The 15813-nt window shown below is 54.3% G+C and overlaps 1 protein-coding gene across 1 annotated transcript; it reads left to right on the plus strand.

Moving 5' to 3' along the window:
• Positions 1-2825: 2825 nt before the first annotated feature.
• Positions 2826-13478, plus strand: LOC119093486 (beta-3 adrenergic receptor-like). Its single transcript, XM_037216446.1, has 4 exons — positions 2826-2842; positions 10196-10921; positions 11239-11319; positions 13319-13478. Exons 1-4 carry the CDS (start codon positions 2826-2828, stop codon positions 13476-13478), a joined length of 984 nt encoding a protein of 327 aa, XP_037072341.1.
• The last annotated feature ends 2335 nt before the right edge of the window (positions 13479-15813 follow it).

A 15813-nucleotide genomic window follows, 5' to 3' on the forward strand; every position in this document is an offset into this window, starting at 1 on the left:
GCTCCGCGGAATACCCTCAGGCGCTTGAAGTGTTCGGGAATGGACAGTTTGGCAATTGCCCACGTCAGTTGCACTAGATCTGGGGAAATGGCCTACTCCCCAGGCTGCGTGCGGCCGGCGCGTTCGCCGCAGTGGAAGGTGATCGCTGTTCCGTATACGCGATGCCAGTGAAGGAATGCTGCTGCTGCTGCTGCTGCTGTTCAGACCATTACGGCGGTGCACGGACACCACTGCCGTCGTGCATGCCATCGTGCTGGCTGGACACACCGCACAGGGACGCACTGACGCACAATGCCGTTGACTGCCTGGTTGGCAGCACATCGCTCCGAACAAGCCCGGTCTGGCGAAGCGTGCGACGCGGCCCCTTCGCACCGTCGCACCGTCGCGCGTCGCACGTGCACCGTCCTTCGCAGGGATAATGGCCGAGGGGCGGCCGCAGCATGCGGCCCCCCGCGCGCGGGTCGATCGATGCCAGTGGAGGCCGGCTGGAAAAGCTGCACACAACGGCGGCTCTGTGACGGCTGGGAATGGATGGCCGACAGCGCCGCTGGCCGGTACGGATTTCGCCGCATCCCAGCCCGGCCTGTGTAACGGGCCACCGCGTGATGGACGGGGCCCGCGCGATTGCTGCGGAGCCGTTCAGCAGCCTGTTGAAGGATAACGAGGAGGCTGGTGATTCTGCGCGGCCCGGTAATGGCAGTGGGCTTAAGGTGCCATGGCGGGGGGTGTAGGGGGCTTTATCTCACGTGATTGTACGCGATGTGTGACGTCAAGCGATCTGAAGAACCATTAGACATAGACATCGGCGACGAAATAGAGCATGCTGACATGACGCGTGGAAACCCGGCCTGCAATGTCTTATAAGATCAAACGTCCAAGGACACGTGAAACCATGACAAAGTGCACGACATCTTGTTGGTCAAATTGCATTTGGAAGCATTAGAATAACGGCAAACATAGCTGACGGGCTATATGACATGCATTTTGTAGCCTGTATGGCATAGCTTAGGTATGATCTAAACCGGTGCCAACAATAAGTTAGAACAATGCGACGTGACACAACGAGCTGTTGTTGCAATTGAACAATGGCCATCAGTGCAGGCAAGGGGAGTACGTGCCGCGCCCCACCCATACCACACCGCCCACCTGTGGTCCCGGGGGTCCGAAAGGCTGGCTGGAGGTCGTACTCAGCGCTCCGGCCCGCAGGCCGTGCCCTCAAATGGGTTTTCAGTCCATTGATAGCCCCGAGTCTATGAGAGCCTTTATGTCGGGACCAAATATCAAATGCCCGTTTGGAAGGCTGAAAGGAGAAGGGCCAAAACGCCTGGCTGTATGTCAAATATCGTAAGACCCTGACTTCAAGTGACATTTTTAGGGCCTCTCGCACCAATTGGAACCCCAAGTACAGCGTACGCTTGTATTTCAGCCAGAGACCATCAATACCAAACAGTCGGCTCTGAGTCGATCTGAGCACTGGGCCTCAGTCGGTCTGGGCCTGGAAATGAGCCATTTCCCAAGCAGGAACAAGCATGCATTCACCTTGGTCGGTGCCCCTGAAACAATGAGCGGCCCCTGCGTTGCTCAGGCGCCCTAACTGCGTAACGGTGGTTCCGTGTCGGTAAGGGACCCCTTGTCGCCCAGGAAAACATTTGCTGAACAGGGACTCAGACAGCGCCGCGTCAGATGGCCTCTTGCGTGGGCGGGACTCTCTGACAACCAAAGGAGTTATGAGAACATCTGATGAGAGTTCATAGTCAGACAGTAAATGGATTAGGGGCGCCGATTTATATACTCTCGGAGGGGAGGGAAAGCTGAGACCTACCATTGCTAACTTCAGCTCCCCCCCCCCTCCCCAGTGTCACTTTGAGCCCTTCAATGTATATAAGCATAAAAGAATGCTGCCCCAAGGGATTGCGTAACAATTATCTTACGTCTATTGGTACATCAGGCACCTAGACGCACTATTACTAGTACCTTGCTCATTTTGCACCAAAAATAACCTGTAACTCTGTTACGCTTTTGTAATGCCAGCTCCTTCATATTGTGAGCCAGGCTGCAATTTTTTCTCACAAATTTTGCACACCATATCACTGAATTCGGATGAATAGCGGGTGGATAGAAATGCGGCAGCTTTTAAAAGCAGGTGGTTGCCCGAATAAAAGTCAACGCATCAGCAGAATCAAGTGTATTTTTCAGACAATCGTGATTATTGTAGTAGTGCACTGACTGTGAAATGCCAAAACATGATCAGCGACAGCGGAAGTCATCATTGATTCTACACCCGTCAAATCATGACCACAAAAGGGGCTCTGTTGGTCCCCTGGCGGTACAGGATTCGCAGCAGCTAGATCTGATCCAGGTAGCTATTTAGGTCAATTATCCGTTGTATTAAGTCCCATTTTGAAGTCGAAAAAAACGTTTTTAGCCTATTTACTTTGAGATCGGGGACGCATAATCAGTGGTCAAAACTCAGGAAGAAATCAGGTTTTGGGCAGTAAATTAGTTCAACCTTAAAGACTCAGCCCGTTCAACCGATTTTGAAAAATGACACCCCTGGGAAGGGCCTTCTATCAGCCAGTCACTCCAGTACCAAACGGTGGTCCTTACACCCGACATCAGCCAGGAACCATGGGCTGAGCTGGAGTCTCTGCCAATGATGGGGTCCCTTGCGGTGACAAAGGAACTTTTTGCGCCAATGCGTCCGTGCATCGAGCTGAAGCTAACTGCCCGGGTGGAAGGGTCTCCCACGTCAGGGAGGGGACCAATGTACGATGTATTCCTCTCAGTGTCCCCGGATCAACCAGGGGTCGCCACGTATCGCCAAAATGGTGACCGGTGTCCGGTAAGCAGCCCGCTCTGGGGCGAAATGACTTTTTGGTCCCTGACCGGAAAAGATGGTGTGCACCCAAGTGCTTTACCCATGGGGCATTTGCCCAAAAGGTAAAGGATCTCGTAAGTGTTCAATGGAGTGGATCGAAATGAGGTCAAAAATAAAAAAGTCAACCCATGTTTGTCCGTGGCTGCCCATCCCTTTGCCAAATCGACTAGTGGACAAATTTACGTGAAAAGCTGGAAGCCTGCGCACTCGCGATCTTAGGAGCAAGAACACTAATGACCGGACTGCAGTTTTCAGAGACCCGAAAATAGATATTCTACCTTTACTCTTTCAGTTCTTTATCAGATTCCAGCCACAGTTTCGCTGTGCTATAAATGCTAATTCATTCCTATTATCAATCTAAGGATTGTGCAGGTAAAATTTACAGCCAGAAGGCCTTCTAAATGTACAGAGGAGTGTTTTAAAACGTTCATATGTACTTATATTGGATGTGTTGTGATTTCCGTCTGCACGTTGTTCGCTGCATAGAGTAAGCAACACGGCCGGTGCTGCGCGGCCTGTGGAAACTGCAACGCCGAGAATTGGGTTTTGTTTTTGAGACTCACAACTTTTGAGACATATGTAACATAAACAGCATAAACATGCATGTAGCCTGAAATGTTGTTACATGATTTGTCTCACTAATCGGTTCCGACCGAAGGCTGAATATCCCCAGACAAACATGCGTTGCCCATTTAGATACAAATGTTTGATCCCACCGATCTACAATCTACGTTTATGCAACCTTCAATATTTCTGCAAAACTAATAAAAAGCTATTGCAAAGCTTCTGAGTTCTTTCAGGTTAGGAAGAGACCACTCAACCAATTTAAAATGAAAAACGCCTGCTGTTTATTCCCTCCAGTCATTAAACGCCTGCTTCCTTTCATTTATTCACTTCAGATCACAGCTATCACCACATCTTCCGGTAGCTTCTGGCCACTGTTCCGGTTGTAAGCATGAAAATAAAACGAAGAAAAAGCTCAAATCTAGTGTCAATATCCGGCGAAGATACCTATCTTAGAGGGGGGGGGGGGGGGGGGGCACCATTCAATCCATCGGGGGCCCTGTATCACCCTTTAAATCTTCCCTTACCAAGGCTCTGGCGCGCTTCTAGTAATGATTCAAATCAAACGATGTCACGCACTGCAGACGCTTTTACGAGCCCATAGTCGGGCTGTAAGGTAGTAGTGTCCTATTGCTTGCAGCGCTCAGTCAAACAGCCAAGTTGCATGTGGTCTCTTTAAGGATGAATGGGCTGAAGTGAGCATATGATGGAGCGGGTAATCCATCAACCATCTCACTCCATTATTCACGGTGTCTCAATTCGTCACAACGCGGGGTTCATTCAGTGCCACCAGTGGGCGGGGGCGGGGGGGGGGGAGGGGTGGGGGGTGTCGAATGGGCTACTGGACATTTGCTAGGAACGCAAGGTTTTGCTGTTAACCTGAGAGCACAGCTAATATCGTAAGAATAGTCGCCTGTTGAAATGCATAGACCACAAGCCTACATTTTTTTCTGACGACGCTGATAATTCAGCCTGAAGCAGATATCCCTCAGCAACGTATCCTAAGGGAAAGGAAGTGCTTTCCAGCCTAGCTGACCCTTTCTCAGCGCTTTCTTATCGCGCTCGGCTGGCTCGTTCATCACAGCCATCACTCGGAGGACCTGGCTCGTCTAGGAATGCTATTCTGCCATAGTTCATTTCATGAGAACCAGCCGGCGCGTTAGCTTGGTCCGGAACGTGCTGTCCGGGCGACGACAGCTCCCGTCCAGACAGCCGCGGTTTACACAGCGGCGACCCAGACAGTTTCAATTTATACAGGTCCCCTCCACACAGTCGCGGTTTGCACAGCGGCGACCCAGACAGCTGTGGTCCAAACAGTTGCAGACGAGACAGCTGCCGACCAGACAGCTCCAGTCCCAACGGACGCGGCCGGACAGCTCCCGTGCAGGCAGCTGCGGTTCACACAGCGGCGATCCAGATAGCTGTGGCTCACACAGCTACGGGCAAGACCTCTGCGGTTCACGCAGCTGCCGACCAGACAGCTGCGGTCCATCCCGAACGGATCCCGTTCGGGGATTGAACAGACCGAACGGATCCCGTTCGGGGATCGAACGGACCGAACGGTTCCGACCGAACGGATCAGCGCCCGCCTCGCACTCCGACGACGCCACCGCTGCGGGGTGAGAGGAAGACGGCGGAGGAGACCTGGAAGACGCAGCGGGCTTGACGGCCGTCTGTGCTCCGAATGATGGTGACCCCATTGCCTTTATTGTCACGGATCGAGAATGGGCCAATTGAGACCAAGCCGTGGCTACAATGGCAACGACCTGACCAACCGTGACACGCCTGACCATGGCGCAAATGTGACTATTGCTTGTGGCAATTACCTTAAGATTAGTGACCTCAGCGTGAGGTAGAAGTAATGACCTCACGTTAGTGTCGGTAGTCTGGTCCTCACATTGCTGATAATGACATGATTGGCTGTGATATGACTATTCATCCCGCCATGTGATGTGACGAAATATGACGTGAATGCTACATAATCTGACCTAAGCATGGAGACTGACTAGCATGACTTAACTCGATCGGCCGTGATGTAACAGCGGTATGGTGTGTCCGACTGTGGTCTAACTGACCATGCCATGACCTGACCTGACCTGACCTGACCAACTTGACCAGACCTGAAATGACCCGGCCTGAGCCGCCCAACTTGACCTGACCTGACACGAACCCGACCTAACTTAATCCGACCTGACCTGACGTGACCCGGCCTGACCTAACCTGCAACATGACGGACTTCAGCTTGACTAACGACGTGATGGCGTGGGCGCCCCCCGAGGGCGTCCGATATTTATCGGGCCATCAGCCGCTGACTGCTGATTTCCGGCTCCGGCCAACTCTGACGATTGATTAAATATCGTCGCGGCGCCCGAGGACATCCAGGCCGCTCTGGCTGGCCGCGTCCTGCTCGTGATGAGCCGACTTTGGCCCCCAAGTTCAAGGGGAGCACAACTTGGCGCGCCATTGCGTTGATTGCGACCGAGGCGTTGACACAGGGCGCACCCCCAAAGCAGGGGTCGTCGGGGCTGAATTTGCTCCTGCGACAAGCCTGCCGGGGCTCTCAAGGGTCGCGCATTGTTCTGTTCCTCGAAGGGAGTGTGGTATCTTGTCGGGCCGTTCTGGGGACGTTTACGGCTTCTCGTGTTTTTTAGGGCTGCTTCGTTAAGCTTGATCCTGAGACTCCTCTGATAAATTCGCGCAGTTTTGCAGCATTGGTTATTGCCCATGCAGGTGTTATATGGAAAGCAGCGTCTGTAAATATTTTCCTTCTTGCTTTGTTTCTGAAATGCCGCATTTTTGACCTGTGGCAGAGCCGTGGGGAACAGCGTGTTGCGCCGAAAAACTAAGCCTGCATTATCCATCAATCAGTCCACTCTGAAGTGCTGCACGTGTTTGACACAGGCAGACACATTTCGCACCAGCAGTGAGCAATGTGCTTGTCTTCCAGAACTGTCATTTATCTTCCGTTCCCGGGCCAGCGAGACGAAGATTTCTATCGATGCCGGAGGTTGTTTGGCGGGGGAGTGTTTCTGAGCGGCATACGTTCGAGTTCCGGCAGCAGGATATCACTACGGTCGATAGTACGGCCCTGGACAAAACCCAGGCGGCGGGCCACACACGCAGGCGAGACGGGCGCCGGCCAGTGGAACTGTGCTGAATTCCTGCATGGAACCAGCGTCGGGCGTGGTTAAGGTGCTTTCGTCGCCTGCAGATAACACGCCATAGTTACTCGTGCCGGACGGGCTAGGCAGTTGCTCGGAAGTTTTCCTGGAATCGGCTGAGAGCCATTAATTGCAAGCCTTTATTGCATCTGAGTTATCAGTAAGCTCACATAGAGCATGCGTAAAAGCTTCCTTGCCAAGAGCGTCCCAGCAGCAATTTGCTTTCTGCTAAGAGAGGGAGGGCACAGTACCAAGTAATCAATAATTTGCCTTCTGCTAGGGGAGGGAGGGCACAGGGCCAAGTAAAAAGAGTACCAATGAACCTCACTTAATATACATTCGAGGAGGGACCCAGTCCCCACTGCTGACTTGTGCACCCTCAATGCTCCTTTGACCCCCCCCCCCCCCCCCCCCCCACCACCACCACCACCAGCCAATGAACATGGGCAAAAAAGAGTATTGAACCAAGGAAATGCAGAAATTTTCTTCAAATCCCGGCACACTTAGGTACCTGAAAACATCACTATCAGTTCCATTTTCCAGTCCCTGTATTCATATGTGCAGGTTGACCCATTAAAGTTCATTAGCACCGGAGTTCAATGGCTTTAAGATAATAATGTTTAATGCAAGGTACTCGATGCCGCTTTCTGCTTGACTCTCGCCCGTGTCCTTTTTAGAGATAACAGGAGCCTTATGAGCCCCCTCGTCTGACAAAGGCATGAAAACGGCCAGGACAAGTGCGCTGTGGTCATAAAAGCAAGCGCTGCCAGCTCTTCCACTTCTTGTCACACCAGGACCACCGCAGCATTAAGCAAAGCAGGCAATTCAAATACGGGGCCGGCGGTTCAAAGTCGGGTGTTCTATGAACCTCATGACCGCATTGGCACTCTCGTCACCAGCCCAGCCGCACAGGCTCCGTCTGTCAACCTCATGACTGCACTGGCACTCGCGTCACCAACCCAGCCACACAGGCTCCGTCTGTCGGCCACCACTCGGGAAGCGGCACAATCCACGCATCCGACGCGCAGCGTGCGTCGCAGAAACAATCGAGGGCGCACGTCCGTGCTTGTGTGCGCACTTAGGTAAATCTGCCGTTTCGCCGAACGCATTTGCAAACCTAATCTTCGCCCGGGGAATGGGTCGACGTCCCGGGCAGCGGCCGGCACTCCGTCCCGGCGGGGGAAGATCCCGCGGCGCCGATCCCGGGCAGCGGGCGGCGCTCCGTCCCGGCGGAGGAAGATCACGTGGCGCCGATCCCGGGCAGCGGCCGGCGCTCCGTCCCGGCGGAGGAAGATCCCGCGGCGCCGATCCCGGGCAGCGGCCGGCGCTCCGTCCCGGCGGAGGAAGATCACGTGGCGCCGATGCCGCGGAGCACCTGAATCTGCGTCGCCAGGGAATATTGCTCACGGACCACAAATTATCTCTTTTCTATCGCTCTTCCACTTCGCTCCAACCTCGTAGTGAAGGCAGCGATTGCAGCAGCACTAGCCTCTTTGAACGCCGGTCAGGTTTGTGTTGCCTCCGGCAGCACCGCCGGCAGTGGCACCGTTATGCACGGCGAGTCGCTGGTCGTCAGTTGTCGGAGCGCTGCGGCGCTCCGTGGCGAGACGCCTCGGCCGCCGTTGCCGTCTCGCGCAGGCCCGGTCAGCACTGTGATGGATCAGCCCCAGTGTTTGAAACTTCAGTGTTTCTTGGTGTTTTTAGCCCCAAGACATTTTGTTTTCCACAAATATACACTGGCAAGAATGTAAAAAAATTGCTCTCTGTGAGCGATGTCAGATGGAGGCAAGCTGTTCCTGCAACTTTGACAGCATCGTACGCCACACTCATGACTGAACGAGGGATGCTGCTTGTGGGTTGCAGCCAAATCTCTCTACCATATCACACATAATCTTTCCTTGCAATGCATTCAGTGCCCAGGTCTGTTGCTACTCACCAGCACACGTTTAACTCACCTACCGTCCAACGACATCAACGTGCCCACACACCACCAATATTTGTTACAAAATCAACATGGTCCTAAAAAGCAGTATCAAAACCTATTGGTACTGACATCTTTACAATATAATTATCAATATCAACAACTTTCTATCAGCTCCATAGCTTAAAAATACAGTAGGTGCATGGATAGACTTAGGAAGGAAGTACTTATTTGGGTAGCTAGAAAGTTTAAGAATTGCAAGCAGTCAATTTCTAATGCCCCTCATCCCCTCAGATCAGCCCCTCCCCCCCCCCCCCCCCCCTCCCACAACGAGCGGCCGGCGCAGGCAGCGCACGTCCGTTCTCGGCTGAGAATGATCGCACGTGTGGACTGCTGTGGGCACGTGAATGTTAAAGGGGCAAGAAGAGATCTCCACTTACTTATTTTGGTTTTGTGTTGATTTTTATCGCACCTCACTATTGCTGTGAGCATAGCACTTTTAGTAATGTGACAAAGACGTTGCATCCTATTGCGTGAGTATCGTTATTCAAAATAACGAGCGGCAGGATTTTGTAATTTGATCACGCTTCTAATCTGGTGATGATTGTAGTTCTCGATACCACGGACTCCCTGGTACAGAAACAATCGCAAAGACCACGCATTGCTGAGTCAGCATGGCATCTAGCAGACAACTGGTATTTGACAGTTCAGCTCATTTAGTTGTGTTTTGCGAACACTCCCATGCCAGAGGCTGCATCGCAATGCATTATGGATTTATACGGACCCTTTGTATTTTGGCCATGCAGGGAGGCCTGAGGATGAGACGTATTGCCAGAGGCTGAGAATTGTCAGCCACGGTCCCACGCATCTAACAGGTCCGGATAGCGCTTCCGCTTAGCAACAGGCGCCTAACAACCGCTTAGCAACAGGCCCCTAACAGCATGGCACCTAACTACGACTCGGCATAATTTTCATTAATGTTGTCGGGATTGGCAGTTTCAGATGAAACGCTTTCTCTTGTTGCGTTAACTGTAAATGGGCGTTTAAGAGAGCGCCCACTGCTGAAATTAGTTCCGTCGTCTCTTATTTTGCGCACACCATGTCTTCAAAAATGCCCAAACCTGATAATGATCCCGAGTGATGAGAAACGGCGAGGGCTTTTTCTCTGCATAATCTCTGCAGCGGTCCTGTAACGCTGCTGCTATAAAGATGTTTGAAGCACATTCCCCCGGGCTCGGAATGTTTGTGTGCCCCTCCCCACTTTTTAAACCTCCTTTTACCCCTCACTCAAAGCGGAGGGCACGTTTCGTAGAGCGTGGAATGGTGCACAGTGCAGGGACATCACTCTGCCATGCACGTAATTATTTGGTCATCCAGACAACCTGTCTGGCCTTCACTTTCGCAACCATCCAGTTTGTAGCCATTTGCACAAACATTGTTCCCTGTTCTATATCATCGCACCAGCCTCCGCCAGTGTTCATTTCTTCCCTTTTACACCTGCGCGCTTTGCTGAGATGCACACGATTGTTGGCAAGGCATGGCTGCAGGCGGCGTGTCCTGATTCGGAGTCCGAATAACCCCAACTTCCCTATAACGCCCCCAGAAAGCGGACCATGACGATCGAGATCCGAACCCGGGCCCAGCCCATGACCTCTCCCGCTGTGTCCCCAGACACCTGCGCGTCGACCGGCTGACCATGAAGGACAGCTCTGACGACTCGACCGGCATGACGACCGAGGACCTGGGAGTCTGGGGCGTCACCGAGCCAGCGGTGGCGCCCGAGCCGGTACCACTCACATTCATCCTCTACCTGCTGGCCGGCCTGCTGCTCTCCGTGCTGATCGTGCTCACCAATCTGCTGGTCGTGTCCTCCGTCGTCAAGTTCTACCGTGTGCAGACGGCCAGCAACTGCTTCCTGCTGACGCTGAGCGCGGCCGACGGCCTCATCGGCGTGGTGCTGCCGGTGACGTTGCTGCTCGAGCTGTCGGGCGGCTCGGCGGCCGGCGCCACGCGGCTCCGCCTGCTGCCCTACTGCCTGCTGGTGGCGTTCAGCGCCGTCTCCGTGCTCACCACGGTCGCCATCGCCGTCGACCGCTGCACGTCGCTGGCACAGCCGCTGCGCTACAACAACCTGGTGACCCGCCGGTGCGTGTCTCGCTTCGCCGCCTTCTCCTGGGCGTACGGCCTGCTGGCGGGTCTGGCGCTGCTGGGCTTGCACCCGTGGGCGGACGCCGGGGGCGGTTCACACGCGCCGGTCGACCTGCTCGACCGCACCGCTGCCAGCGTCATCACCGGCGTGCTCTTCCTGCCGGCCGCCGGCGTCTTCGTCTCCTGCTACCTGTACGTCTACTGCGTGGCGCGCACGCACGCCAAGGCCATCCAGACGGTGGAGGTCTCGCTGGGCCGCGGCGGCGGCGGTGGTAGCCCGGCGCGCTGCGGCCAGACCGCTGCTGCTCACAGTCGGCGTGTTTCTACTCTGCTGGAGCCCGCTCTGTCTTTGTGTGGTGGCGCAGAGCGACTGGTTCTACGGCAGCGCCACCGCCCGCGGCTGGCTAGCGCTGCTGGCGCTCAGCTCGGCCGCCATCAACCCCTTCATCTACAGCTTCCACAGCGCCGAGCCTGCGCTTACTGCTGCCACCGGCTGCTGGAGAGCGTGCTCGGTCGCTGCGGTCTCGTCTGGTGGGGCTCGGTTCGGTCCGGCTCGCCGCCTTCAGGTACGTACCGAGGCGCGGCGTGCTCGGTCGCTGCGGTCTCGTCTGGTGGGGCTCGGTTCGATCCGGCTCGGCCGCCTTCAGGTACGTACCGAGGCGCGGTCACGCAGCCACCCCTTCGCTGAACGGGCGATGCTAAACGCTGGTACCTGGAGCTACAGCAGGCTGAAAACGTGCAGTTCGCCGGAAAGAGGTAACTGCAGAAACGGGGTTCTGACCTCTTGACCTTCCGCGCGCGGCTAGACCCCGGCCGATCTTTGCAGGGGGATCAATAGGAGGGCTGGATGTAGATGGGCGCGTGCTGGTGTAAGCTGCTTTGTGTGCTATAGTGCGTATCATGCCATGCCGCTCAACAGAGAAATCGATTTGCTCTGAGATGTTATTCCGAGCAAATGGCGTTTCATTATTTCGGAAATGCTGCCGTTGTAAATGGATGTCAAGAAAATAGAATTAAGACCAGAATTAATCGTATCAAGCGGCTTAGTGAAAATGCATTCCAACAACGGCCGTTGATCCGTGTTCTGTAAAGAACCTAATCAGTAAATGTCCTCAGGAGAGCAGGAGCCGTTTATAATCAGCAACGGGCTATTACTACGGGCTGGCGTGCTCTGAGATGCTGATCCTTCCCAAACCGCTCCTCCGGAACAGTGTCCCCATTTGACATACTTACGTCCCAAACATCGCTAATTTCTTCCCGCAATGGCTAATGGCCTAGCTTAACGCGTATTTCGACAGCAAAACGAGTTTTTATGCAGAGCGGATGCTTCTGAAAGCAGAACTAACAACATCGCTGAGACGGCATCTCCATTCGATTCACATGGCAAACGTAACTTTCCTTGCAAAAACTGAAGAACACGGATAGAAACTGGTCCTTATCTTGAGCACAGCAACACGACACAAGAATAACACCATTTGCAAAAGTGTGGATTGATGTGGGCTGCTAGTCACGCGTAATCAAGCAAAAGCAGTGGATCTGCTGGTTTGGGAGTGTTTTTAGAAATTGATGTCAGGTCTCGGCAAAAACAGAGAATGCAAGCCGAAGGTGTACTGCATACGTGGCGTAGATGCATGTACCATTTGCATCACCATTGGCCAATTCACCACTGTCCGATGTATGGCGACGCCAGCAGCCGCCAAGATAATGCTCAGTATGACCGTTACGAGAGCGATCTTGAATATCACGTGCTGGTGCGTAACACGACAACGTTTGGGACATAGACACTGCATACTCTTATAGCTCAATTCGTTGCGATCAGTATTCGCTGACAAGTTCGCCTCTTTATATATATATATATATATATATATATATATATATATATATATATATATATATATGCATATTAACCCTGCCGATCCCAAGCACTCCTCAGCAGGTTCGCTCGAGTTCCTTTCATGATTACCGTGGATGTGTGGATATGTGGAGAAACCTTCGTGCTGTATATTGCAGACACAAGATACGCGCCTTACCCGGGAAGAAATTGCATCAACTCATCAGCACATTAACCGGAACTTTATTATCTGTAGTTTGTGGATGGTCCATCTGGGATCCTGGGCCTTGCACAAGAACAACCGTTTGTTCAGAGGTCGGGCGCGCGTAACCGGATGACAGAAATCCGTGGCGTTTATGGTATAGGGCAGTACAAACCAGTGAAGTAAGGTTTCGGGGAATGGTTAGGCAGCTGGACGGCGTTTGTGGTTTGACTATTCTGGACTACACCGTTCCGAATGGTTTGGTAAATAACCGTCGATGCCGCACTCGCCCGCTCCCAACTTTGACGGAAACCTCCCAGCCACGTCTTACATAAGACTAAGGTCCACATCGGCGTGCCGCACGTCGGACCGCTGTACAACCTTAAGTTCTAAACCAGTACCTCCTCAAGTTCCCGGAGTTTCGCAATCAACACCATTACAAACCATGTCACAACGCGTCTTTGAACCGAGGCCGTCTCCTGCTCAAAGTCGGCTGTTTCCTCCGAGCCGTTCGGTGCGCCCCGGCCGCCCGCCGGGCGCGTGGGTCCGGTCCGCGCCTCGCGCGTCGCGCGGCCCGGCCGGGCTGGTAACGCTCCGCTCTGTCCTGCCGCAGCACGGCATCGAACATACGGCTCTGCACCATGACCACCAACCACACGTGCATCATCCGCGAGGTGTGCGTCACGTCGGCTGCCTGCGACGCCGTCAGCATGTACCAAGAGACAGTGGTGAGCACGCAGTTCGGCACCGACAATCCCGTCACGCCCGTCTAGAGCCGCAGCTGCCGCCCGCGCTGCCGGCAACCGGCCGTCGGCAGCTCGGCAGCAGCAGCGTCACGTCCGTCCGGAGCGGCACTCGCCGCCGTCGGCCGGCCGGCCGGCAGGTCCGCGGCAGACGAGGGGGTCCCAGCAGCAGCGCTGCGCCCCTGTCCGGGCCCGGGCGGCCAGCGGCCGAGCTGCGCGGCGCGCCTCTCCAGCTGTGACCGGCACACCGTGTCGTCAGCCAGCCAGCCGTCAGCCAGGTCAGCCAACCAGGTCAGGCAGCCAGCCGTCAGCCAGCCACTGTGGGCGGGCGGACGCCGCCACTGTGGCCGTTGCCGCGCTGCAGTCGGCTCGGCGACCGTGCTGAACCGAGTGTCTCACAGGTATAGAGTGGCCTCCCCCTCGGTCCTGCTGAATTGACACGGCCGGACACTCTGCTCCCGTCACGCCCTTGTCGGGACTCGACCGCGAGACTCAGTCGGACGCCCGGGAGTCGCTGGCGCGACATCCTCACCAAAAGTCACTGGTGACGTCGCAGGCACCCAAGAGGGGAGGAGAGCGGCGGCCAGGTGTCAAATCATCGAAAGCGTCGAGCTTTTCTCCCTCTAGACTTGTGCTTGGGTAGGTGACGCAATATGGCGGACTTTACTAAAAAAAATGGGATTGTGTGTCAGTCGTTAACCAAGGTTTTCAATGAAAACGGGAGCTGACCGCTCACCCAGCCATTCTTACCCGCCGGCGCTCCCTGTGTGTGCTCCATTCAACTCCGTCCGACTATCCTGGTGGCCGTAAGTCGACAGTAAGGACTCTCTTGCGCCGGTAAGTCCTGCCGCTCCCGCGCTTGACAAAGTCAAGCCTCGACCATTCTCGCAGACATCGATCCCGCGTCCCCCAACAGCCCACGTTCGCGGCGGCCGAGCCGGCGCTCCAGAGCGTCTCTGAGCCTCTCTGACGAGGCCTCTCCGCGGCTCGTCACCCGCCGGGTGACCTTTTTTCCCCGGCTTTGAGCGGTTGATGCCCGGACAGGACGCGCATTGTCCTGTAAGTGTCAGCTGGCGACGGTAAAGGCGGGCCTCTTTCGGGATGGGACCTCCGGGCGAGGCCTCAGGCCGAGTTTGTCGGGCCTCGTCCGCGGCGTGCCTCCGGGCGAAGCCTCAGGCCGAGTTTGGCGGGCCCTATCCGCGACGTGCATCCGAGCGAGGTCTTCCAGGCAATCTCGGGACCGCGAGCCGGCGACTCGAGTCTAGAGTCGCGCTGTGGTTGTCGCGTTCGTAAGACGCCAACGCTGCAGCGGCGCGTCGTCCAGGGCAATTAGCAGTTCATGTCAAACGGACGTCGGTCCGAGCAGGCAGACGGATTTGGTGCTGGCTGAAAATAGACTTAAGAGAACAGGGTGACTGAGCTGAAGCTGCTAATAAATAATTAATGCGGGTGGTAAAACGTAAAAATACAGATGGTCGGCACATTGAACGGCTGCTATTCCATCTCACAAGAGGCGGGTGTGTGAAAAGCGGGTGCGTACCACCACATCTGCGGTATATTTGCTGGAATTTCAAGGGTGAAGGCTTTTCTTACGCCAGCGATGTAGCTTATTTACCTGGTAGCTGTTGTTTTCTCGATGCCATTATCGTCTGCAAGTGTTTACTGCCTGATCGTACCTAGCCAGTTTCATCTTCTTTTACGTGTTTATTGCGTGGTTCCTCCCATGGTGTGTAAGTGCATGACTGCAGAGTTTTATTCTTATCCTCAAAGGGTTGTGTCTTAGACAGGGTCTTTCGCTGGCCAATTTCGGAAGCTTTAAAGCTATTGTGTTCTGTCATTGTCGGCGAGCGTTTTATGAGTCGCCAAAATGTTTCAAGATCTTTCATGAAAGAAGTGTTCATTAGCAGGGTGCTCTGGTAGGGTGCTAGTGCTATGGTTGACAGCCAGTCGGATCGCTTGCCTGATACCAAACGTTCATCGCGTATCAGGCTGTTCGCTTCTTTACTCAAGTGTGAAACGTGCATATGCGTAGCTATTGCATGAACACCCAGATCTGTATTATCTTCTGAAATGTATGTCGTCATTTACGATATCCTCTCCTGTGGTCGTATCCTCCGTGGTCGATCCCAGTTGTGATACAGACATGCTGCGAAGCTTGCTGCTGTTGTTTTGACGTATCCTCAAAGAGGATGAATGCTGGACAGTGAGTCACACGGTTTCATACAGTTGATCTCAAACAGGGCTGATCAGGTTGGTAAGGTGTAACTCACCACTTTTGTCGCGAAAGTCAATGTGAAAATGTCGGTTTAGGTGTTGTGAAATAAAATTTCTGCTGAGCGTCGTGTTTTGACATCGCAAGGCTACG

The sequence above is a fragment of the Pollicipes pollicipes genome, unplaced genomic scaffold (genome assembly GCF_011947565.3).
Source record: "Pollicipes pollicipes isolate AB1234 unplaced genomic scaffold, Ppol_2.1 Scaffold_4002;HRSCAF=4701_pilon_pilon_pilon, whole genome shotgun sequence".
NCBI classification, from domain to species: domain Eukaryota; kingdom Metazoa; phylum Arthropoda; class Thecostraca; order Pollicipedomorpha; family Pollicipedidae; genus Pollicipes; species Pollicipes pollicipes.

Excerpts from the sequence above, each read along its gene's own strand:
- LOC119093486 (XM_037216446.1), top strand. Across the intron at positions 10,922-11,238 it reads ATCCAGACGGTGGAGGTCTC|GTACGTACCGAGGCGCGGCG; the intron begins GCTGGGCCGCGG and ends CGCCGCCTTCAG. Across the intron at positions 11,320-13,318 it reads TCCGGCTCGGCCGCCTTCAG|CACGGCATCGAACATACGGC; the intron begins GTACGTACCGAG and ends GTCCTGCCGCAG.